The sequence below is a fragment of the Fusarium oxysporum genome, chromosome 1, assembly GCF_000149955.1.
Source record: "Fusarium oxysporum f. sp. lycopersici 4287 chromosome 1, whole genome shotgun sequence".
Lineage (NCBI taxonomy): Eukaryota > Fungi > Ascomycota > Sordariomycetes > Hypocreales > Nectriaceae > Fusarium > Fusarium oxysporum.
Genome location: NC_030986.1, coordinates 712,689 through 737,649, shown reverse-complemented (window position 1 = coordinate 737,649; position 24,961 = coordinate 712,689). Strand labels below are relative to the sequence as shown.

The following is a 24,961-nucleotide window of genomic DNA, read 5'->3' as shown; positions in this document are numbered from 1 at the left end:
TCTTCGTCAGAGATTCAACCTCTCCAGCTTAGCAACGTCCACTTTACCAGGGACGCCGGCTCCCCTCGCTCGTTGTATCCTGTGCTGTACCAGGGCTTATGGACATGGGACACGAACGGCCGACCCAAAGACTGGGAAGTCCCCTGAGATCTAGGTTATGCCCTGATATCTGCCCCAGGTGGGCGGGTTAGGATGACCTGGCGTCGTCATGGGCATGGGACGACAAAGAGGGGCAGAGTTTGGAAAAAAGAAGCACTGTAGAAGTAAAAGGGGGTTCAGGAAATATTATCACCTCTTTTCATCATGAAAGAATGGGCTTGTGCCTTGCGGGCAATGACGTGTATAATATGGAATTGTGAGGATTGGCGTCTCCCAGGTGATGCATATTTTCTTTTTCCTCCCTCTCCTCTTTTTGTTTTTGTCGAAGTTTATTCATTAGAAAGTCTTACATGCTTTTTGGTCTCCACCACTTGATTGGCTTCCCGTCCGACGGGCCGCTCGCATGTACCGCCATAGACGAGGAGAAAGAGTCCTACTAATGTGAAAGTAAAAAAAAAAAAAGCAGTTTGGCTGCAGTAGAGATAAGTCAGGTGCTGTTATGCTTACGCTCGGATAAAAGGTAAAGAATTATGGACATTTGATGGCCAAAGTGTCTGTCAATAAACAAGCGGTAGACGATAGCGCGTACTAAGAAAAAGCAGGGCAGTAGACAGGGTCAAGAAAAGAGCCGCAGCAGCATCATTGCACGTGGCTTTGACGATGAGGAAAAACTTAGAATAGAGTAGTCGAATTTCCGCATTAACATGCCATTCTAATTGAGGCATCTCAAATCTCCTTGGCAACCCCTGGAAACACGGTGCAAGTCGAGAGAGGGAGAGAGACATGCCATGTCACCTCGTCTGTCTCTTGTCTTGTCTGTCTCTTGTGTGATGGAGAATGACTTGACTGTGTGAGGGAGGTGATTACGCTGCATGAGCTAGGTAGCTAACGTTAGCATCATCCGGGGAGCTTCACTGAGCAAGCCGGGTGTGTCATAAAGGGGAGCTAAAGATACGATGCGAGATGGAGGATGGAGCAGAATCATTACAAGATGAGACGCCAGTTAGATACGATACCCAGCCAAGATTTTCCGCCGGTAATGACTATCGATCTGCGGGACTGTCTCTGTGAGTGTTACAATCGGATGCCTCAATGACAATCTCATCTCGACTCTTTTCTCACACCATTGCATCCCCTATTTCCCTTGGGTAATGAAAGTATTGGAACAGTGCTACCCAACAAGCTGAAAGGACCAGAGGTTGTGCTTCACGAGCTACCTTATCCGTACATTATATCCTGTTCTATGCTGAACTGTGACCCCAACTGAGTCAATTGCAGGCTCATGCATCACATCGAGTCAGGTCTTGACTGAGAGTCATTTCCTACCCAACTGGTAAAAATGCGGCACGCAGGCTTGAGCTGTAACCTATACGTGCAGTAGTATACCTCTAAAGAATTAGCTGGTGTTACCTGGCGATGCACGTAATACCAGATCTGAATGCATAGCGGTATGCACAACATAAAGTCGCTCCAACATTTTTGCTAGACATAAACATCCATATCCATACGTCGTCTCTTGCCGATGTCCACAAACACAAAGCAAACTCCCATCACAATTGGGCGTGTCCAATAACAGGCGGTCCACTGAGCCTGAGCTAAGATACCGGTGCCGGGATGACGTTGCTCGCACTGTTGGAACATCTGCCACAGTTGACCTCCAGGGATAGAGCATCTGATTTGCTTCTCTACAACCATCACGAGGTGTCATTCTGCAGCCTTTCCAGGGAAGCATCAGCATCAAACATCCAATACCGTCAGCCTCTTGTGCCCTCAGCCTTTCAAGAGGCTGACTGCCTTCTCAAATCAATGCCAACCCAGTTAAAGTGGTGGCTTGAAGAAAGCCGGCCAGCCTCCCCTCGTCCCGGGCTCATCACTTAATTTTTTTTTTCACAAAGCCCCCACCATGAGCTAAGAATTTAGAAGTGCATTTCGATCTAACTAAGAGTAAGTGTAGTAGGGGAGAAAAGAAAGGCTAATATTAGACACGGTACTGTTAAAAGTAGCAAGGCTTCATTAACGGTTAAGTTAACCGGTATTGCTAGCGAATTAGATACTAAATAAGTTCGAGTCCTTGAATGATACCCGACAATGAATGGATTGGATGGATCTTGAACAATGGAATGGTAAATCTCAAGGGCCATGCATCCATGGGGTCCCAGAACAACCCCTTGATGAGCATCTCAGGGGATGGGCATACTGGGGTTCCACAGTGGACTTCTGACAGCTGGAGAATAATTGAACTGCGCTGAAAACCCCACCAATTTGCGCCGGGCTTGGGGTGTTCTTCTCAGGTGGCTCATCACAGTGTGGACACTGTCCTAACGACGCCCCATCCCACCTCGTTCATATTGGAGGTCATGGATCCATGGATCCCCAGGAGGGCAAGAAAAAATAAGGGCCTCCACGGTGCTGCTGTGACTGCTAAAGAGTCAGGACTGAGAGGAAACCTAAAGGAACCTGAAGGGAAACTTGACGGGAAACCATTCGCCGTCCGCTGTCACCTCCCCAACCACATCCACACCTAATTAATCCCCTTCTCATCAATCCTCTCTCTTTCTTTGGTTACAACACCCCCGTCTCCCGTCTCCCGTCCGCCGTTTTCCCGTTCCAGATCATCCATCACTGAGAACGTCCCGGACATTTTGCTAACTGGGACTTGTTCCATCTTTTTTCCTCTCCTTCCCTCCCCGTCCCCTTTTCTACCTCTTCCTCTAACCTCTCTCTTAAACCTCATCATTTATCCTCCTCCTCCTTCCCCTCTCCTCCCCCGATTTTTAGTCGACCTCTTCTTCTCTTCCTTCTTCCCCCTCTCGTCTCCCTCCCTTGATTACTTAGCTACCTACTCCTCCGTCATTCGCAATTTGGTTTGTCCAAACCCAACAACCCTTACGTCGACGAAATCTCCAATTCGACCTTTTTTGCACCAACGAGAAGACGAGGCCATCGCGCGAATCCAATTCCCCCTTTCGCGCGACTATTTCTTGTTCATTAGTGGTCTTTTTATTAGCTACTTTTGAGACGTCGCTGGTTTCCAGGGTCATCCACCTATTACCTTGGCTCCTAGAAATATCGAACTGCGACCATTAAGTAACGCTCTTGAGGTTACTCCGCCATTTCCTGCCAAATCTTTGAATATAGGAATTTGGTTCATTCGGCCTCCTTCGTTGTGCTGGCTGTATTTGTGCACCTTTATCGCCACCCAGGATCTCGCAGTGTCTTCGTTTTAAGCTTCGCAGATTTGTTTGCCCAAGGCCTCAATCTTGTTTTAGGCATCTCGCTACACCTGACGGAACAAACTTTTGTGGTCATTGACCCTGAGGCGGAACCCCCGAACCTTGTTTCACCCGACTCTTCTTGAGCACTTTATAGACAGTTTCTTCTGCGCTTGGTACCCTCAACTTTACTTAGCTACACCGCTTTCACGACCGAGACCCACGAGCCAACGATTTGATGCCGCATTTTTAACTGCTTGTTACGCATCCCCGATACCCCCTCGCATCCGCATTCCTGACACACTGCACATTCTGTACGTGTCAGCTTGATATAAAACCTCAAGAAAAGCAGGTGAAGTCGACTGCTGGGTAAAAACAGCAGCTATTTGCCAAGCTGGATCCCGTCATCACAATGTCGCAGCAACCGCACGATATGGGTTACCTTGACTATGGTACATCAACCAATCGCTCCCCGAACTCGAGACAGAACTATGCTACAGCCGGTGGTTTCGCTGGCCTCTCGCTACCTCGCCAGTCCCAACGCCCTTTTGATGCTCCTCTAGGTTCATCTGCCCTCTACCCTGCCGACAGGATCGGAAGTGGGTACAACCACCGTGGTATGGAGAATATGGCTGGTATGCAGGGCTACATGCTGGACAATGGTCAAGCTTGGAACTACAACACAACTGGAGTCGCTACAGTTAACGGTGCCGTGAATGGCCCTGGACGACAACGAAACGTGAACCGACGAGCCGCTCTTCCTCAGGTACGTAAATGTAGAGAATTTATAGGACTATGTCTGATCAGAAACAGAACTGGACCGATCACAGCGCTCTTGGTATTCATGGCAACCATGGAGGTCTTCAGCCCTACCAAGGAGGCATGAACAACAACCCCATGTCAAATGGTGGTCTCCGTGTTGAGCACCCCGGATCTCACGGTTCCCCCACTGATCTTCGATCAAACACCTCAGACGCCGACCAGCTTATCCCTACAGCTATTGTTATTAAGAACATCCCTTTTGCCGTTCGAAAAGAGACTCTGGCTTCTATCATGCTTGAGATGCACCTCCCTCAGCCATATGCCTTCAACTACCACTTCGACAATGGCGTCTTCCGAGGTTTGGCTTTCGCGAATTTCCAGTCTGCCGAGGATACACGCATGGTGATTGAGGCGATGAACGGCATGGATGTCCATGGCCGTAAATTGCGCGTCGAGTACAAGAAGATGCTCCCTGAGGCTGAGAGGGAGAGGATTGAACGCGAGAAGCGAGAGCGACGAGGCCAACTTGAGGAGCAGCACCGTGCCCCCATGCTTCACCAGCAAAGCTCTATCCAGTCACTTGGCAGTCTTTCACAGTCTCAAGCTAGGGGACCATCGCACCTCGGCATGCTCGAGGCATCTCGTGTTCAGTCTCCCGCACTGACCATGCCAGGCGATGTTGATCTGAACGACCCCCAGACTCTCGAGTTCTACACTGAATTGGTCATGTTCCGTCGTGACGAAACCCGAGAGGTTCTGGTCTTCCCTGCTGGTATCGCTCCCGAGCATCGACGATCCATCCACATTCTCGCACACAACATGGGCCTTGAGCATCAGTCTGTGGGCGATGGCGAATCGCGCCAGCTTACGGTGCTGAAGCGACAACAGCCGTCACCCACCGCCCACATCCACAGTCAGCCAGGCACCAACCTTGACATGCATAAGCGTGGCCTCAGCCGTGCTGCTACATTTGACTTTGCTGCTGACCGTGAGACACGAGCTGCCAGCAGCAATTATTCCCACATGATGGGTCGACAGGGTCCCACTATCGAGCTTCCTGGAAGCCCTGAAGGCAACGGCATCCCCAACAACCTCCGAGCCGCCAAGAGCTTTGCTGATCTGCGATCCTTCACCCCCAGCCCTTCGCAGGCTTCTTCCAGCTACCTCGCCCCTTCGGGAATGAACAACATGGGTGGTAGCTCGACTGCTGCTCGCTTCGGTGACTACATGGGAGGTGCCATGTCACCTTCTGGCCACCCCGGCAACTCTGGTACTCCTGGACCCAAGAATGATTCTGCTCTTCTGAGTAGCCTCAACAGCCTGAACTTGGGCTATGACTCTGGCTCCATGCAGAACCAGGCCCGAAGCACTCCTGGCGCTATTGGCAGCCAGCGCCCCGGTAACAGCTCTAAGGGAGCTCCTGAGCGACAGCCTCGCGGACCTGAGTGGGAGACCAACGCCGGATTTGCTGGGCGACGTGCTAACGGCCACGCCACGCGCGGTAGTGGTGGTACGTCAACCGACACATGGAACAACTGAACGTTGGCTAACTCAAGATAGACTCGTCTGACAATGGGGCACGCGTCGGCTCAAGCTCCACCAACGCTTCGCGATATCACTGAACGTGATTCAACGGCCACCCCTTGACTGGTTAGGCTTTCGACGACCTGTGTGCCAGGCGCCGACTATAACTGCGCGTATCATTACGGATTAACGACAATGACCACGACGCATTGATATTTTGCATCGCATTTGCTTTTATGACTTGTAATACCGACATACCTGGGGAAGTGATGGCAGGAATTTCACTTGTCTTGTTGAACCCCATTGCATATAGTTTACGTGGGAACGGTTTATGACTTTTGAAGATTGTGGGGGAGACGACAGTGGCCTAAGGATGTGTGCGTGTGGCCGACTTGATGACAGTTACCGATGAGAGAGAGCATGGGATAGGATATCTGGATACACAAATGTTTTCGACACAACTGGGCAACCAAAGATGTACAAGGTCACAAACTACAGAAGCACTTGGCAGCACGCATGCACGCATAACCTGGAATACCCTCAGCACGTACCCCGACAAGACCTACGACCACTATCACCACCACCACTTGACGATTATGACGCTTTTACGACGTTACGTCTAGACAGCTATACCGGCTTCTCCTCATCAGGCTGTTCAGCGTCAGCAATGGGAGGGGTTGCCTCGGCGACTTACAACCTACTACTATACCCACCAAATCAAATAATTTCTGTCTAGGCGCTGTTCCTGGCATGACCGCGACGATGAAGACGACACATTTGGAGACGCCCGAGTCCGGCTTTTGGACCAAGGGGCACTGAAAGGGGCCGATGGACGAGTGCGATATGGGTGTTCTTTGAGTCGAAGGCCCGGCCCCGTTGGAAGGAAAAGAAAAAAGTTACAATATCTGGTTATCTGCATTACAGTTGAATTGTCTTGGTTCATGGTTCTGTTACAGTTTCTGTTTATCCTTTTTTATTTATTCTATTTATGTACGGATGGATGGGAGTGGTATTATTCTGATCTCACTTGATTAATTCTTGATCTGCCTGGTCGCGGTGACTCAAGGAGAGTTAGAGATGGGTGTTGGGATGGGATGTGCGTGTGGGCTATTTGGCTATCACTGAATGGAGAAGTTGAGGAAGTTGTAAACACGAATAAGAGAACGAGCAGAGAGAGCCAAAGAGAGATGAGATATGCCTTGCGAATAAGTGTACTGATTAAGTAGTGATGGGCTGTGCTTTGGCTGTTTGAATAGATGTTTTGCTGCGTGTATATCACCCATTGTTTTAACAGTGCATGATGAGAGTTACCTCTCAGCAACGCATCATCAAGACCCACATATTTATAGCTTTAAGAGTATCTGCTCATCTTCAACTCTTACTCAATGCTTATCGAAAAAGTCAACTCGTATGATGCAACTCATAACGTTTCGCCGAGCATCAACAAGACCTGATTATTAAGACATTTCTACATGACGGGCGTTGATACCTGAAACGATCTAGTCCTTTCCTCTGATAGGGCGACCACTTTGAAACCTCATCCACCAAAAGCGACGTCATCTCCACTTGTAAGAGAGCATTGACTGATAGTTGACGTCTTTTGTCCATCGTATTTATATCCTCTCTTGTTCTTTTTTCTTCATCATGGCGAGCTTTATCTCTTCATACCTACCGTTTGGGAAATCCAAGGACGAAAATATGCCGGCGCCTGAGAAGAATAGACAGTGGACCACGGGCCAGGATGGCCTTGATAAGCTCGCTTTTGGGGAGGGTGAAGTTCCCAAGCCGAAGGAGGGAGAGGTTTTGGTTAAGGTTCTTGCTGTTGGGTTGAATTATCGTGATACTGAAGGCATGTTGTTCTATGATATGGAAAAAGGAGGTGATACTGACTGTTGGAAGTTATCAACGGTGATTACAACCACCATGCCTCTATTCAAGACACAGACGCTCTCGTGCCTTGCTCCGATATGTGCGGCACCGTCATCCAGAGCTCGTCGCCAAAACTCAAAGTCGGCTCTCGCGTCATGTCCATCTTTAACCAGACCCATCTCACAGGCCAAGTCACCGAGAAAGACATGGCCTCCGGTCTTGGTCTCCCTCTTCCAGGCGTACTAACAGAATATCGCTGCTTCTCAGCTGATACTCTCGTCCCCGTCCCCGATTATCTCTCCGACGAAGAAGCAGCGTGTCTCCCCATCGCAGCTGTAACAGCTTGGATGTGCATCAACGGCATGCGACCGCTTGGCCAACCTGCTGATGGAAGCAAGAAGAAGGAAACTGTTCTTCTTCAGGGCACGGGTGGCGTAGCGATTGCGGGGCTGCAGATCGCCAAAGCAGCTGGGTTAAACGTCATCATCACTTCTTCATCCGACGATAAGCTCGACCGCGCGAAGAAGGATCTCGGCGCTGACACGGGTATCAACTACCGCACGCACTGGGAGTGGCAAGAGCCCGTTATGAAGGCGACGCAGAACCACGGCGCGGACATCATCTTCGAGACAGGCGGTGCACGAACCCTGCGCAAGTCGTTTGACTCTGTTGCGTTTGGCGGACTGATCAACTGTGTCGGCTATCTCTCCGGCAAGGAAGAAGAGCAGGACACTGGCGGAAAGGTTGGTGTGAATGTCCTCGCTCTCAGAAGGAATGTCACGCTCAAGGGGATTTTGAACGGGCCGAAGGATCGGTTTGAGGAGATGGTGGCGTTTTATGAGAAGCATTCTATTCACCCTGTTGTGAGCAAGGTGTTTGGGTTTGAGGAGGCGAATAAGGCGTTGGAGTTTTTGAGCAGTGGACAGCATTTTGGAAAGGTTGTTGTGAGGGTTTCGAAGAAGGAATAGAACAGATAGATCTACACGGGTTATGAGATGAATAGATGCTGATATAAGAGTGAGTGTCATTTGTGTTACGTCACGCTGATATCGTGTTCGTATGTCTTTGGCCTTGGTTATCGTCTGGTGTAACACCAAGATGATCCATGGGTGTAGTTTAAACCCGAAGGCATACACACGATCAAGCGTTGTGGTTAAAGGCCTGTGTTAAGGTTTCATTATAATTATCATTGTATTGCCCTGATGAAGCCCCCATGAACCCAGAAGTGAGGACCCTCCTTGTAATGTACAAACCCAGCTCCTGATTCTCCTGATTCGTGCATATACAAGCAAGTGCTTTTGTTCTATATGGTAATTACAAAGTCTTTGGAACAACTCGCACATCGGAATCGATCAGGTCCAGCCTGTTGATCAACGGCGCAAAGATATAATCCTGAATCGGATTAAGAACAAGAACAACACGGTTGATGCGACACCCAAGCAACGGAACCAGAGCCCCGATAAATGCATCCGTGAGAAAGTGGTTCGCAGTAGCGACAATAGTAATAAGCATAGCGGTCGGCCAAAGAGGAGCGAGGATGCGCATAAGTCGATGCGGAGAGAATCGACACATACAAACTGCGAAGAAAAGTGATGTTCCAAAGTGCAAACTCGGCATCGCAGCAATAGTCAACTGAAACCGATTATTGTTCCAGACATTAGCACCTCCAGCTTTACTATGCAGAACATCAACGAAGCCATATTCCTGCGGTAGTAATCGTGGAGGAGAGCAGCGCCAGAACGTTACAATGACGAAAGCAATAGCGTTATCGACGGCGATTGTACGACGGATGCGTTGAAAGGTTGGTGATGGGAGATATGTGTAGATGTAGATGAGGAAGAGGATGCCAATGCTGATGTGGGAGTAGTATATCTTTGCGAGGATGGGCATGAGCCATGGCTGTTGGTTCATTATGTATGATTGGAAGCATTGTTCGATATCGAGGCCGAAGAAGGATTCTAGAGTGAGTATTTGAATGGCGTGGTCTCGGGCGCGGCTGAAGATTGGCTCGTTGCCTGCGATTGCTCTGGCTGATACGGCTCGAAGGCCCTGGTAGATCCTGCAACCATCAGCATATATCTACTAGTTAACACCATAATGAACATACCAATATGTCAAGTTCCAGTACCAAATCTCTATCAAGAACGGAAACGCATTGAAGAAGCGAGATAACAGAATGAAGAAGATGTTTGGAGCCTTGCGAGCTGGACGTTCGATCTGTTGGAGGAGAGTGGGCTTCAAAGGAGGCGAGTCGACGTATCGTTGGCCTTCAACATCGTCCAGTGATTCGTTGTACGTGACTTGAGTATCTCGTCGTCTGTTTATAAGACATCCTACAGTGAAAGCGAGGACGATGACTTGAAGCTGTCAGTGAGATGAAGCTTAGGGCGTGACGTTGACTTACACACTGGTTCGACCACGTTCTTTGAAGCTACAACCATGATTGCAACGAACAAGAGTAACAGAATCCAAAGAAAAAAAGAAGATATTAAACCCAATTATATATGATAAGGACAAACAAATATCATGTCTATAAAAGAGGGTGATATAAACTGTTCGTCGAGAATCTATCCAAAACAGGGAAAGAAAGAAGGGACGAAGGATTTAAGGACAAGTGACAGAAACAAAGATAAAGTAAAGTCCTAGATATAAGGTAGGTAGATAATAAAAGAATCAAATCTGCAAGCCAAGGATAGACAAGTTGCACGAACAAGGAAACTTATTGGGGGAGTACCAAACAGGGAACAAAGCACAAGACACAGCACAACACAGCAATATTGCATGTCACTGCCATCGGAGAATAGGAACAGGAATACCGATCCTACTCTAATCACACCCGGCGCTTGACCATTTGAGGGTTCAAGGTTCTGTATTCTATGGACGTCTCAAGACCTCACATGCATGAGATATCCCTGCTCTCACAGTAAAATAAAACATCCGATGAAGAACCCCCTGTCTTGTGAATCTGTGGATACTATCGTCTAAGTCCTCACGCCTCCGCGGATGCCGTCGGACTTTACCACATCTAATTCGACCAGAAAGTCAATATCAATACTTCAAGCCTTACAATAATCTCATAGACACGTCTTGTCAACGTGTTGCAGTGGCTGAGACCTCGACACATAAGCTCACCTCAGCATCCATGCCCAATAAAAGGGTTACATAGAGTACAGTGCAATAAGCTTAACCAACATAACTGTATCCTATTCCCTGTATATTACCTCTCGAAGCTTGATGTATTCAGTCACCAATCTTAGCCGTTGAGTGACTACAGCGGCACGTTTCTCCCAGCGTGACGTGTTGCCAAGTGTGAATGTGCACGCGATCATCTTCATCAACACACAGAAGGGTTACACCTGCGGCTGAGAACCCAACATGGCGATAAGTAATTGGTTTAAAAAGACAAATTGTCTGCCGCAGTGATATTGCAATTATCGTTGAATAGACATTGTGAAAAAAAAAAGCTTGTTTTCTCTCCCCTACAATTTCCTATTTTTGACGTCAAGTATATACCATTATGATCGAAATGATTTCCTTTTTGGGTTGTTGTCGAATCTTCTCCGTTTGAGATAAATTCCGGCGGTTCGGCCTTGACTACCACCCCGAGATTCTCAACGCTTTCCGTGTCCGAAATCCGGAATGCGCGGAGGTTTTGGACCGGAGCTTCACTTCCTCTGATCGGAGTCAAAGAAATTGGGGGGTTGTGGTTGGAAACCTCGGTAGATGGAGATTGGGAGCTTGGTATGATCTGATATGGCACGACTAACACGCATGGAGGGCTATGATCTCATCACCAACATGCTATTCTCCAAGATATAGACAGTGAGGCTCACCACTATTCAACGGAAACTTTCTCAAGTCTACCGGTAAGCATAGATCCCATGTAGCTTAGTATTATTTCGACCATGGTACGGAGTACAAGTGAGCCAAGTGGCAGCTAGGATCAGATGCCTTGTACCTGTAGCATCACATCGAACCACGGATCCGGCGCCGAGTTACCCCTTTTTCTAGGGCTGATCCGATACACGTTTAAAAAAGCTTGTCTGACCTTAAAGGCTTAATTGACGGCGCCAGTTGTCTGCCGAGAGGCGAGAGCATGCAGCTTGCCATCACTATTAATATCCGTAGGTTCCGGTGTCCACAAGGATCATCACCTCTATCCGTCCATATTAGGGATTGCTAGTCATTCTTCGTTCTTCGTTCTCGTTCTCGTTCATCGATTAATGTCGATGTAGTGATCATACTTCTCCATATGGCTGCGTCAGAAACAGAGATTGTATATTGACAAGTGTCTCGATCATATATATCTGCTTTGCCATTGATAGGCTCACGCCGAAACCGCCTCGATACATCATGAGATCCAGTAAACACAGTCGATCAAGTCAAATCTCACTCAATTAGACACAAATCATGACAGTATCCGTATCAACTCAAACATTAAATTATCAAAACTAGACCAAGGAGGAAGAAGAACAAGACATCGTCTTCCTTATCCTCTCCCCCATTTCGTCATTCCTCCGCCATCGCACCATCCTGTCCCTCCCCCCCTTTCTCCGGGGTATCATAGCATTTCCATCCCAAATAAGAAGTGAAATGATTTGAAATGAACTAAAGTAAAAGTGAAGAAAGAGAAGAAAAAAACGAGTCAAAGCACCAAAAGTAGCCGATTACCTCCAATGCACATTAAAAGGTTTCGCACGCCCGCAACATGATCCCAAATCCAGGCCGGCAAAAACATTACCATGACCCGAGGCCGTAAACATCTGTAACTTCCTGATAATGCACAAGTATCTTATGTCTTTTTTGTCGTATTCACAAAGCGTGAATGCTTCCGAAATGCTCCCTTCCCAGCGTCATGTACACCGTTGCTGTTGCAACTTCTAGCCCACGTCAAAGGTCTACGTTTCCGCAGACCACTTCGTTAGACAAGTCGAAAGGTTGATTGCCGAATGGTTATCGGCTACCACATTCCTCCACAATTCTATGCTGTACACAAACAGCCCTCAATTACTCGTAGCGTCGAGGGGCACCGAACGTGTCAAGCACATGCTCGGATGTTCGAATAATCCATTCAAGCTTGGGTCTCTCGAGGTTGGCCAGGAAAGGATCCGTGGGGAAGCCATCTTGGATGCCGCCGATGAGGGGCTGGATACGTCCAATTAGGAGCTGCATGGTCTGAGTCGTACTCTTGATCACATCGCGAGCACCCTGTTGTTCCCATTCCTGTAATACGTTAGTTGAGGCTCATCATTCATGATACAGTGCGGACTTACAAAGGCAGGAAGGTTTTCAGCAAAGGCTCGGAGAGCCATTTCAATCCATTCGACTTCCTCCTTGAGACGAGCGTTGGGCTTCAGATCCTTGGAGATTGTGGCAATAACAACAAGCAACATTAAGGGTGGAAGATTCTCGAACTTGGCAGGAGGGAAGCGACTGAGGCAACGGCGGAAGATCTCTTCCTCACGTCCACTCTGGATCCACTGGATCATGGCGTCCTGGTAACGGCCCTCCTGGATGGCCTGCTCAACAATTCTGATGCGCTGCATCAAGTCGTGATCAGCCTCAGGCTCTGTCTGGTTACGCTGGCTGGCGTAGGCACCAGCAAGAGCACTGACGCTGGAGGCAGGAGCGACATAATCGGAAGCCTGTTGCGACGCTTGAGGGCTGTTCACTTGTTGAGAGCCACGGAGGTACTGGGGGCTACCCATATACTGCTGGGCCTGGCTGGCGGCCTGGCTAGGAGCTTGACTTGGGTGGTAGCTACCAGCGTGGCTGGCCTGGGGATGGTGCTGGTTGGAGCTGGCATAGCCGTGATGGGGAATGTTCTGACCGTGGCCGACGTTCTGGGGGATTCCGGGAAGTTCATGGACAGGCTGCTGTTTGAACTTGAGGAAGTCGGCCTGGAGCGCCGCCTGAGAGGCAGACATGGTTGTGACCATCTCCGATAGACGAGTGACGTGAGACAAGAGCTGGTCAATCTTGGCGGTATCGGAAGCATGCTGGGCCTTCATGTACTCAAACTGGTCATGATATTGCTGGTGAAGCTCGCCTGCGACACGCTGCGACGCCTGAGTTGCAATGTTAGTGAAAGTCGGGGTGAGTCGCTGAGTCAATGTCGCCAGAACTTCCTGCTGCACGCTCGTAGCAACCGAGTTTCCAACGCGGTCGGAGATAGCCTTGATGAAATCGCCAGAGCGTAGGGATCGGTTGAGAGCATGAGGAAGAGAGCCCTGGATCTCCTTCTGCACGGTAGAAGTAAGATGAGGCTGCAGCTTGTTGTCGAGAAGATCGGTAACTGCGGCGCCAGCCTTGTCGCCAATGGCAGGAATAACGAGCTCAGTGAACTGGTGGTGGATCAGAGCCTCCAGGACCTTCTGAGTGTTTTCGTTCAGCACCTCCGAAACCATATCAAGGAGTTTAAGCTGGTGCTGATTGAAGTTCTCGTCACGGACGCGGATGTCATCGTCAATCTTGCCGTGAAGGTTCTTGAACGATGACTTGAGGGTCTCGCCAACACTCACGGTGAGACGAGACTCGAGTCCAGAAATGGCGGCATCCAAAGCCTCACTAGAAACAGCAGGTGTGGAGGCGTTGTTCGCGGTCTTGGCATCCTTATTGCCAGCGCGAGGTGCAGCGCCGTTAGTGGCTGTATCACCCTGGTTGGCAGCATTCTTCTTCTTTCGTGACTTTCGCTCAGGCTTCTCCGACTGAGACTCCTTGGCGGATTGGACAGGCGTTTCAGCCTCCTTCGGCTCACTCTTGGCCTTGGCTGGAGTAGCCGATTCAGGTCCACGCTGGCTAGACTCGGCTTGGGCTCCTGGGGTGGGCTGGACGTTCTCCTTGTTCGTGCCGCGGTTAACGACACGGACAACGGCGTCTCCGTTGCTGGCTGGGGTAGGTGCCTCGCGGGCTGAGGAGCCTTGAGCTTCGAAACAGTGACGACGCCCTGGGCAACGGCATCAACACCGTCGAGGACCTTGTTGTCCTTGGACCATCCGAGCTCAGTCTGCTTGACAAGGAGGCAAGCAACACCCTTTGAGTGCATGGCGTACAGCTCAAAGAGAGTGGGTTCGTCGGCATCTTGAACCATGGCAGGAGTACCAAGAATGTCAAGACTTCGCAAAATTCCCCGGTTAGCAAACGAGTACTCACGAACACCACTAATGACAGCGGTACTATCCGGCTGGGGGATGGAAGAGTCCTGAGCAATGAGTCGCTGGATATACTCGGCCTGAGATACACTCTTGAGGTTGTACTTGGGTGCAGACAAGTGCGCAAAGTAGATCGAGTTGCGCGTGGGGTGGCCAATGACAATCATGCCAGTAGCTGAGTGGTACATGACACTACAGACAGCATCCGACTCCTTGCTGTGGGGGAGGTTGAACTCCTGCACGGGCTTGCCGAGAGCAAGATCCCAAAGCTGCAGAGTATGGTTCTGCTTCATTCCAACAATCATATATCGCAGGGCGCATCGCTTCTGGTAAGGTCGCTGCTTGTCGAGAAGAAGAACTGAAGTGGGCCAAGCCTTCTCACCTTCAGGTGTGGTGGCAAGTGTCATCAGGGGCTCCTTGACCTCGAGGTTGGTTTCAGCGGGCATGGGAGCACGCGGGTCGGAGCCCTCCTTGACAGCGGTCAGGTCTCGAACATCCCAGAACTTGACCCGACCAGACTTATCAAGAGAGACGATAACAGAGTCGTCCTGACTAAAGGTGAAGTCCTTGCCGGCCTTACCAGTGTTGATCTTCAGGGAGCACTGCTTGGCAAGGGTTTCGGTGTCGACAACGCGGTCGTGGCCAGGCTTAAACAGGTTGTTCTGAAGGATGTATGAAGGCCAAATGAGGTTGATGGACTTGCCGCGACCGACGGCAAAGTACTCGGGGTGAATTGTCGAGGTGCGGGCACGGGTCTTGAGAACACCACCAGGGGCATCACCCTCCTGGGAGCTCATGGGTGGTAGGGCAAAGCCATACTGCTCCATATGAGCATCTTCAATGTGATCCTTGTCGCCATCACGAATCTGAACCCAGTAGACGGTGCCGCTAATGCCAGTACCGATGATGGCCTCACGGTGAGCGCCGTCGTGGTCAGTAGGCGTAACAGACATGGCGACATTGAAGATACGGTCCTTGGTGTCGGTGAAAATCTTGGCATCCTTGCCATCCTCCTGTCGAATAACACGCAGACCACCCTGCTTGGACATGCCGTAGGCCATGTAGTTCTCGGTAGCGGTGTAGAGGTTGCGATCAATCTGATCAAACTCCTTCTTGAGTCGAGCAATATCCATGATAGTCTCATCGCGGAACAAGGGTCGTGGCTCGGTGCCCTCTTCCTGAAGAGTAATAGAGATCCACGGCTTCATGGGGAAGTTAAACACCTTGACAGGTGGGGTCTCCTTCTCTTCAATAACGACGATCTCGTCCTGGTCAGCGCTCTCCCAGCTCTCAGCAACACCCTGGGCAGCCTCGTCAACAATCTCGCGAACAGTCTCGGCGACGTCGTGTGGGAGGGTGTCCTCGAGAAGTCCCTCATTCTCGCTGCGGTCAAGCTCAGCTTGGATAGCCTGGGCGGCAATGTGAGCACTGTCCTCGAATTCCTTCTCAGACTTGGCGTTGAGCATATCGTCAAGGTCCCCGGCGATTTCAGCCTGGGCCCGTTCGTGCTCCGCGCGCTCAAGCGCCTCCCGGGCTTCATGATCAGCCTGCTCGGCAATGTCCTCGATGGCCTCTGCGACGGTCTCCTTGGCGGTCGAATTGTAGTTGTCGAATTCGGAGGTCGGAGGAGTACCCTGCTTCACCGAAGGGTGAGACTGCAGAGACGCGGTTCGGGTTGCCTTGCGACGGATCTGGTGAGGAGAGGTAGGGAAAGCAGCTCGGTCACTGCCAGCGCCGACCGAGTGGTCGTGGCGGTGGGAGTGATGGGAGTGGTGAGAATGCTGGGAAGCAGCTGGTGAGTCCTTCTTAAGAATCTGGAAAGGAAGAGCTGGTGGCGACTGAGCAATGTGGCTCTGGCTCTGACTATGAGGAGACGACTGAGCAAGGTTTCCCAGCAGTTGCTGGAAAAGAGCCGAGGTGTCAGTCTGATCCTGCGAGACATGGTGGAAGGAGTCGGAAGCATTCGAGGGCGCGTGCGATCCTGCGTAGGAATCGACCGGGCGGTGCTGCTGATTCGAGAACTGATTGCCATGCTGCTGAGGGTACTGCTGCTGATAACTGCCAGAGTAGCGAGCAGGTTCGGCAGGAGCAAGGTCGGGAGACTGAGGCGTAAGGTTGTTGGAACGCGTGGTCTCAGTCAGAGCCGATTGCTGCTGGTCGCCCTGGCTAGGCTTGGGGCGGTTCAACAGGTTGAGCAGATACGAGCGCGTATCGGCCGGGGGAGAACCGTTGCCAAAGGCTTGCTGAGGGTGCGGCTGCTGGGGCTGCTTGGGCTCTTCCGGCTCGTGGGCGCCGCGCATAAGGGCGGCCAAGAGACCAGTCGGGTCAGCAGAAGAAGGAGCAGGCTGGTGAATCTGAGCAGGGAGAGGGCTCTGAATGATACCTCGACCTTGCTGAGCATGCTGCTGGAATTGGTTGAATTGATGGAGCTGATGGTCCGACAACTGCTGGTGCATCTGCTGAGGAGAACCAGGTTCCTGCGGCTGCTCTTGAGGCTGCTGGGTCTGCTGCTGGATATGAGCCTGGGCCCGATTGTGAGCAGCTTGACTCTGCAACTGCGAGCCACCTGAACCGCTGAACTTGAGCAAGTTCAGCAGATTAGCGGTGCGATCCGAGTTATTGGAAGGCATGCTCATGTTGTTGACAGGCGGCGTAGGCGCCGGAGGCATGTCGAGATTGTCCATAGCGACAAGCCTAGGGTAGCGGGTGCGGTTGCGGACTCGAAAAGAGCTACCGCGTTATTATTGTTGGGTTTTTTCTGAATGTGGATGATTCAGAGACGACAAGAAATGGCGACCAAATGGAAGCGGAGAGCGGGACGAAAGCAAAAGCAAACGGGCCGAACAGATTCCGAGAGGACGCCAAGAGGAAGGACGAAAGGGGACGACGAGGGAGAGAAAAAGAATAAAAAGAGATCAAGATGATAGAATGGAAATGAGTAGATGCGATTCTATCTTTTAATCTTTTTCAATGATGAGATGAGGATGAAGATAAAAAAGGTGGTTGACGTGGGGGGGGGGAAAAACAAAAGTCGCGAAACCGATGATGATGACGGTGAAGTAAGGCAAGGCAATGCAAAAGTAGAGCAGAGCAGAGCAAATCAGTGGCTGGTAGCGGTGGCAGTAGCAGTAGCGGTAACGGCAGTGCCGCAGTGGTACGGTACCTCACTTTAAGCTGATGAGCTAAAAAGCCTGTGAGAGTTGGAGTTTGTGTGTGAAAGCAACCAAGGTGACACCAAGCAATTATCTGTGCACGTCTGCTAGTGTTTGGGGCGGCCTCAGGAAACAGCTTTGCGCAATATGTTTTGATCGATTGACAATGAAATTGATAACCAGCTGATTAGCTGCTGGAGCCCAAGCTGCTTCTTGTCTGTTGCCAGTGCAGAAGCCCACGTTGCCCAATGCTACAAGCAGTGCAATCCAATCTAAGGCAAGCCAAGGTAAGGTACCTTATGTTGAGGTGACGGGAGGGAATGGGATGGATGTTTCCGCCCCACTATTCCCCGATTGCAAGGTAACGCACAGAGCTAAGGTACCTGGAGGGAGTGAAGGAGTGACGTGGTTGACTGGGGCTGGTTGGTTTGTCCTCTGTGTTGTATTTGCTGGTACCTCAAACTGTGAGTATGATATCGGATGATGCCGTTGAAATGTATCATCCACCGAAAACACAGAGAAGCAAAAATGATAAAGTTTGTCCTTTTTATCGAGTATTAAACATGCTTCCCTCAATGGCATCGAATCTCAAAAGTGGCTGATGCAATGTAAAGCTCTCAGCTGTGATACATACAGGACATACATGGATATGAGTGAACCAGTTCGGCAAGGTAGCGCCCAGACTGCCAGCTGTCAAAGTCACCGCCTCTTCAAGTTCTATTGGCCAAGGCGATGAATCCAGATCTCAGAGACATGTACATTATTGGTGACTCATAACCAAGTAAAGCAGCCCGAGATTCGGCTCGAGCCTGAAAGAACTTGAGATCCTGGCTTTTGCATATGCAGCTGCGGGCCAATTTGTTGCTGTTGCTGCTGCTGCTGCTGCTGCTGTCTGAGTCCCAACATTGTTGAAGAATTTCTGAGACCAGCCTTTCTTTTCCTTTCCGAGACGACATCCTTGAGATCTTCGATGCCTCGACTTGCCAGTTCCAGAAACGTAAATGATCCCCGAGTTTAATGGTCATTCAGGGACAAATTGTGGTTATCCCCACTAGGCGTTTAGGTTTTGTATCTCAGAAACTTAATCAAGACCTCCAACGATTTGCATATCCCGGATCGCGACGACTGCATTGAGCAACAGGCACAAAGCTAACCATATTATAAACATTTCGTTCGTTATCTTCTGGTGAGGTTTGAAAGTCAAGCAAATACTGCAATGCAGTGAGTATTAAATGCTACTTCAGTGTTGAATGCCCTTATATGGCCTGGGAGGTGCTGTGAATAACGGCCCAGCCACAAACAACTCAATCTAGGATGGGAAGGAAGGAAACAAATACAACTCTATCATCCACCTTACACTTCAATACCCAAAAACAACATACAAGAGCAAACACCAAAATAGCATCAAATATCTTAGTCTTCACTCTAGTCCAGCCAATCCCATGATATCAATACCTAACCCAGAGCCTCAACAACACACTAAACCCAATACAGCATCACCCCCATTCATCGCCCTCCAAAACGACGTAACACCTTTAAACCGCCACCAAATCCTCTCCCCGAGTCTCCAGTCCAGCCTTCAACAAACCCTCATGCGCCCGCGCGCAATATACCACGATTAAACATTCTGTCTCCTAGGCGATCAACGCCACATGATACCTCTATTCATCGCATAGTTATCGCCCAGCATGTTTTGTCTTCGCAGGTAATTAATACTCGACCCCTTCACAATCACTCTTTCAAACACAAAAACTAACTATGTGCAGTTGGCTTCCACTCCTATTCATCCCGACCAACGCTTCGCCCGCTTTCATATTCCTCTTCTTTATCTGCACGTACTTCCTCAATCGACCATGCGTGTACTGCTCCATCCTCCTCCTTATTCTCTTCCTGACCTCGTGCAACTGGTCCGACCGATGTTTCTTCGACCTTGGCAGTAACTGGTTCCTCCCGCGTCCGACAGTACCGTCTGAGGATGTCGCTTTTACCTCACCGTCAGGGGACCTCGCGTTCAACTCGACTGTCCTCGATATGGCCAACACTACGGTCGCGGCCATTATAAAATCTGCTAGTGATGATCTAGCTGTCAGGAGGGCCGAGTGGTCGGGCTTAGGGATCGAGTGGCTTAGAAATTTACTGGGGAAGAGGGAGTGGAGGATCGATTGTATGGATATCTATATTAGGCTATGAATAGCCTCGCGAGACCGAGAGGGGAATTGATCATATGTGGCCTAATGAGATGTATATTCCAGGCCATGCCAAGTATTCAAGTACTTGATAGACCCTATGTGAGCATAACATATTTCAGCGCTACATCGCATCGAGTTCACAAACAAACCACATCGGCCAAAGAGTCCTATAAGCATAACGTGTCTATTCTCATCATATTGACTAAGATAGTCCCCGTAAAAAGTTCCTAATTATGTACCCTTCATGCATCATTCAAACTATCATCGGACCAAAAACCACATGTGTATCCCTCATTTTCTTTCATCAAAAAACGAATGCGTCCTAGGTATATCCTTCGTAGCAACTTACATCAAGGCATATAAAGCATGGCTTCGCTTGCAAATCCCTAAAGCTCATCAGCCTCCTCCGAGTGCTCCGCAGCCTGTTCGGGGGTTTCCTCGTCAGAGCCCAAAGCCTCCGGGGCGGCGGACTCGGAAGTGGCCTCGACCTCGATGCTGGGTTCCGCATCTTCAGCCTCCTGCTCGACTTCATTAAGGTCCTCTTCATCAGGCGACACAGTCTCCTGAGCAGGGTCCTCCACTTCCTTCACGGACTCGGCCTCGTCAGATGGAAGGACGGTCTCCTCTGTGGGTAGTGTCTCCTCCACAGACGCCTCACCATCGACGGGGGCTTCCGCGGCCAAAATGGTGTCCTCTGCCTCAGGGGCAACACTCTCCTCAACAGCCTCAGCAGCCTGCGTCTCTTGAGATGGAACGTCGGTCGCATACTCAGTGATCTTGACTGTAGCAGTCTCAACAGCTGTTACTGTCTCGACGATGCGAACAATGCGCTCCTCACAGGTAGGTTGCTTCTCACTCTCATGTGACTCGGCAGCAGGACCAGCGTCCAGTTCTCGGGGTGCCTCAACTCCGTGATATCCTTGAGAAGGAGCTGAGCAAGAAGCACACGGGTCGACGGATCCAGTCGAAGAACCATCGTGGCTAGGATAAGAGTTACCGATAGCAATCTGGTTGTTGCTGAGCTGCTCATCCTGAACGATATGGTTCTCAGCAGTGGTGTCCTCGACAACAATGCTCTCCTCAGGATGATAAGCCTCAACATTGCGCTCCTCCTCAACGACAGGATCCGCAGAAGCAGCAATCTGAGGAGCTGCCTCGGTCGCTTGGATGCTGATAGCCTGTGTCACGGTCACAGTAGGCACTTCCCGATTCATAACAACAGTCTGGAAATTCCTAGGCTCCTGTTGAGGTGCAGTGTTTCCACGGATAGCCAAGAGAAGAATGAGAACACTCAGCAAGCCGATCAGGATGTTCTTCTTATCTTGCATGGCTACACGAGCTGATTCGGCCAGTAGCTCGGGAAGAGTAGCGCTCTTCATCGCCTGGCGACGTTCCTCAGCGGTGGGTACTCGAGGGGCGGCATGCGCATAATCGGGGGCACGGTTGCCGGCAGAAGAGCGACTGCGCTCAGCGTATTGCTGATCGTGGTGTTGTGGCTGTTGTTCGTGGAAGGATCGCTGGGATTCCTGATAATGTTCCTTGGAAGCAGGTGTATCGCCATAGATCTCCCTATACCTCTCCTCGTCTCTCCTGAGACGCTCTGCCTCATCATCCTTCGAGTCAGCGGGGTCTTCGGGAGCGATAGATGAGTCTTCGGCCTCCAGATTGGTATTTTCAAGGTGAGAAGGCTCGGGTGTAGGTTCGGCACTTCGTGCTTCCTCTGCCAGACTTCTCTCACGCTCTTCCTGAAGATGGTCATCAATATCCTTCTCAAGTTCCTCAAAGGATCGGCTCCTTTCAGCATCTTGATCCTCAGCAAAAGACTCCTCGACATCATCGGTGGGTTCCTTGATGGACTCCTTGGTGACATCAGCGGAGTGCTCCTCCGCAGGCTGAGTATCGTTCGCGAGGTGGCTTTGGTCGTGATCTTTGGTAGTATCGTGGACAGATGCTTCACGAGCCTCTGAAACATCATGGAGAGACTCTTCATGATGAGAAGGCTCATGGTAAGAGGGTTCGTGGTGAGACGGCTCGTGAAGTGACTCATCGTACGCCGACTTATCACGAACGGATTCCGCATGCAGCGACTTATCGTAACGAGAGTCCTCATGATGGGATGCATCATGACGAGAAGTATCATGATTCTCCATACGTGACTTTCCTTCACTCACATGGCTCATATCCTCAACGTGGTTACGAGACTCTCCCCGTCGTCTAGACAGACGTCCTCGTTCCCTCTCCTCAAACTCCCGATGCTCCTCATCCAGCCTGATGTACCGTTCCTCCTCTTCAGCTTCTCTCATCGCCAACTCCCTCTCCTGGTCAGCTTCCAGAGACACGAGCTCATGTTGCGACACAGCGTCGACAAGAGGCTCTATCTCAACATCAACCCGCTCCATCTCCTTCCAACAAGCTTCCCAGGCACCGCCGCGGATCAGACCGTTGCTGGCATACACCTTGACACGGAAGACCTTGGCACGACCGAGCGACTCATAGTTAATGTCCGACTTGCATGTCTTGCACCAGTGTGTAGGCTGTGCCTGAGAGCGACGACTTGATCGGCGCTCCTCTTCCTCTTGTTGTTGATATTCATCCTCCTCACTCTCCTCCTCCTCCGAATCCTCTATTGTCATCTCGTTGGAGGGACCAAGATAATGACCACACTCTAGGATACGAGCACGACGCCTCATGGGAAGGTCAAGAGCCTCTAGCAGCCTCTCCTCAAGAACCTCGTAGTCGCTCTGGGGGTGAGGTAGGAGGATACCACGCTCGACAGTGGTATCTGCCATGCGATCTTGCAATAGTCGCCAAGCATCTCGTATGGCCTTGCACTCCTTGCTAAGATCATCGGCATCTGCATTCTCGAGCACGTCACCCCACGGCCACCGGAGCGGAAGCAAAGTAACGTGAAGAAGGACAAGGGGTGGTGTAGATCGCTTAAAACGAGGTGGTGTCTTCTTAGGCGAGTACTGTTCTGAAAAGCGAGGAGAGCCAAGTCGAGATGCAGAGAGAGGTGCTCTGCGGCTTGATCGAGGAGAGCCAATTGTTGAGCCTGGAGGCGATGACATCTGCATTGCCTTGACAGAAGAAGGTGATCGGAAGACAGGACGAGGGTTGCCTCGGATAGTAGGGATAAAGTCTTCCTCTTCCCTGTCATACTCTGAGAAACCGGAAATACCTGATACACCTGAGACACGAGGCGACCTGGTCATCCGCGACATAGCATCCTGAGCCTTTCTGTTATCAGTCTCCGAGACGGATCCCATTGAGCTGCGAGGACTTCGATCACTAAAAACGTCGTCTTCGTGCTCATGGTGGGAGCTATTCTCGGCGGCCTCGTCCACACCGCCTCTCATACCAGCGGTCGACATTTTTGGGCCTGTGCGAGTACTAACCGACTCTGAATGAGAGATATAGCCAGTATCGTCTGTTCCAGAGTAGCTGTTCAAAGACTCGCGCTTCTCGTGGTTATCGATTTGTGAAGCAATGTCACGAGCAACTCCGTTAATAGCTTCGGAGCGACCAGAGTGTCGACGGCTTGAGTATTCAGATCCCGAAGAGCCAGAGGACTCACGTCGAGAGCCTGAGCGGTCTGACTCGGTCTCTGAAAAGTGCCTCTCTTCGTTGCCCTCTGCAGAGGTTTCGACCTCAGCTTCAGCAGATTTGGCCTTGTCCTCTTCGATAGGTTCGTCCTTTTTGGGTTCCTGAGCGGTGGAGTCTTCGGCAGGAATGTTGTCTGTGGGGATATCTATGGAAGGGGTGTCCTCGGTTGGAGTATCCGCAGGCGTGTCCTCAGTGGTAGTGACGTCTTCGACAGGGGTAGAATCCTCGTCGTTATCTTTTGTATCGTCTAATGAGGGCTCTGTAGCTGTTGTGTCGGCTTCAGCTTCAGAAGTAGCTGGTACAGCTTCGACTTCTTCTGACTCTGTTGCTGGCTCCTCAATTGACTCCTCTGGCTTATCTTCAGTGTCGACTTGAGCTTTGGCTTCCTCTTTTGGTTCAGCTTCAGGCTCTGATTCGACTTCTGAGTCGGCCTCTGAGTCTGATGCCTCTTGATCAGATTGTGCCTCCTCCTTGGTCTCTTTTGGTGTTATAGTAGATTGATCTTCTTCTTTACGTTCTTCTTTAGCTTCGACCGTAGGTTCGGCCTTTGCTTCAGTAGGTAGGTCGGTGTGGTTTGTCGTATCAATATCGTTATCAAGCTCTTTGGCAGAGTCGTTCTTTGAATCGTGATCTGTTTCCACTTCCACCTTTGGCTCCTCGGGGGCCCTTGTATCGTTATCGTCCATAGGATCGCTCAAGCAAGATGGATCAACGTGAATCTCGAAATCGAGGTCCTCAGCCCTGTTACGTCGGGGCATCTGAGGGTGAAAGCGGTCAGTGGTTTGTGCCTTTTCGTATGTGTGCCTCGAGTATTTCGCAGTGACACACACACGATAAAAAAGAAAAGGGGATATTGAAGCGAGGAAAGGAAGAAAAGAGAGGTCAAGGGGTCTTCCTGGAATCGTGCAGATATTAGTCCGGGAGGTAACTGTATCCCCAGACGCTGGGCTTGTGTGGCAGCGGATGGTTGGTCGAGGACGTTGGGACTGGCCCCGGTCATTGTTTACATTTGTTGCTGGGTCGACAGCATCTGTGGGCGTTGATCCCTGGGCGTGATGTCGAGACAACGGTCAGATTCGCAAACGGAAAGTGGCTGATTTTCATGATTGAGACGGTAAATGATGATTGTGTTTAATTTCTCTAGTTTCCTTTGTCTTTGATAATTGAATTGTAGTTCCATTTCGCTGGTATTTTATCCCTTGTGAGAGCAATCCATAGCTCTTAGCTCTCCCTGTTAGTTAGTGGACAAACAGAGGTGATGTCATTCCATTGGACCACACTGGGATCCATTCTGATCTACTACTGAGATGCCCAGCAACGAACAAACCCTTGCAGTTGGGGTTTATCTGCAACATTTATCACGTCAGGCCACGATTAGGTGATACTTGCATTTTAATACT

The 24,961-nt window shown here is 50.4% G+C and overlaps 6 protein-coding genes across 9 annotated transcripts; 3 read left to right on the top strand and 3 right to left on the bottom strand.

Annotated features, from left to right (window-relative positions):
• The first annotated feature begins 2,501 nt into the window (after window positions 1–2,501).
• On the top strand, window positions 2,502–6,983 carry FOXG_11073 (uncharacterized protein). 2 transcript variants are annotated; one of them, XM_018390572.1, is made up of 3 exons: window positions 2,502–4,077; window positions 4,125–5,583; window positions 5,634–6,983. In XM_018390572.1, the coding sequence occupies exons 1-3, from the start codon at window positions 3,724–3,726 to the stop codon at window positions 5,693–5,695; spliced, it is 1,875 nt and encodes a 624-aa protein (XP_018249060.1). In that variant the 5' UTR covers window positions 2,502–3,723; the 3' UTR covers window positions 5,696–6,983. The 2 variants fall into 2 exon arrangements, with proteins under 2 accessions (XP_018249060.1, XP_018249061.1); XM_018390573.1 differs by having other exon boundaries at window positions 4,125–6,983.
• A 7-nt stretch (window positions 6,984–6,990) lies between these two features.
• Window positions 6,991–8,515, top strand: FOXG_11072 (alcohol dehydrogenase). The gene is made up of 2 exons (XM_018390571.1): window positions 6,991–7,446; window positions 7,497–8,515. Exons 1-2 carry the CDS (start codon window positions 7,242–7,244, stop codon window positions 8,432–8,434), a joined length of 1,143 nt encoding a protein of 380 aa, XP_018249059.1. The 5' UTR covers window positions 6,991–7,241; the 3' UTR covers window positions 8,435–8,515.
• Window positions 8,516–8,614: 99 nt separating this feature from the next.
• On the bottom strand, window positions 8,615–10,172 carry FOXG_11071 (uncharacterized protein). Its single transcript, XM_018390570.1, has 3 exons — window positions 9,871–10,172; window positions 9,574–9,823; window positions 8,615–9,525 (listed from the first exon to the last, which is right to left on the bottom strand). The coding sequence occupies exons 1-3, from the start codon at window positions 9,905–9,907 to the stop codon at window positions 8,781–8,783; spliced, it is 1,032 nt and encodes a 343-aa protein (XP_018249058.1). The 5' UTR covers window positions 9,908–10,172; the 3' UTR covers window positions 8,615–8,780.
• A 1,447-nt stretch (window positions 10,173–11,619) lies between these two features.
• Window positions 11,620–17,976, bottom strand: FOXG_11070 (uncharacterized protein). Its single transcript, XM_018390569.1, has 2 exons — window positions 12,740–17,976; window positions 11,620–12,689 (listed from the first exon to the last, which is right to left on the bottom strand). The coding sequence occupies exon 1, from the start codon at window positions 17,299–17,301 to the stop codon at window positions 13,984–13,986; it is 3,318 nt and encodes a 1,105-aa protein (XP_018249057.1). The 5' UTR covers window positions 17,302–17,976; the 3' UTR covers window positions 11,620–12,689; window positions 12,740–13,983.
• A 614-nt stretch (window positions 17,977–18,590) lies between these two features.
• On the top strand, window positions 18,591–24,470 carry FOXG_11069 (uncharacterized protein). Of its 3 annotated transcripts, none has more exons than XM_018390567.1 (3): window positions 18,612–18,955; window positions 19,014–19,474; window positions 19,536–20,206. In XM_018390567.1, exons 2-3 carry the CDS (start codon window positions 19,458–19,460, stop codon window positions 19,957–19,959), a joined length of 441 nt encoding a protein of 146 aa, XP_018249055.1. In that variant the 5' UTR covers window positions 18,612–18,955; window positions 19,014–19,457; the 3' UTR covers window positions 19,960–20,206. The 3 variants fall into 3 exon arrangements, with proteins under 3 accessions (XP_018249054.1, XP_018249055.1, XP_018249056.1); XM_018390568.1 differs by having other exon boundaries at window positions 18,612–18,990; window positions 19,264–19,474; window positions 19,536–20,175; XM_018390566.1 differs by having other exon boundaries at window positions 18,591–19,474; window positions 19,536–24,470.
• Window positions 20,345–24,561, bottom strand: FOXG_11068 (uncharacterized protein; the record flags this gene model as incomplete). The annotated part of the gene is made up of 2 exons (XM_018390565.1): window positions 20,345–24,319; window positions 24,394–24,561. 2 exons carry the CDS (start codon window positions 24,559–24,561, stop codon window positions 20,345–20,347), a joined length of 4,143 nt encoding a protein of 1,380 aa, XP_018249053.1.
• Between the last annotated feature and the right edge of the window lie 400 nt (window positions 24,562–24,961).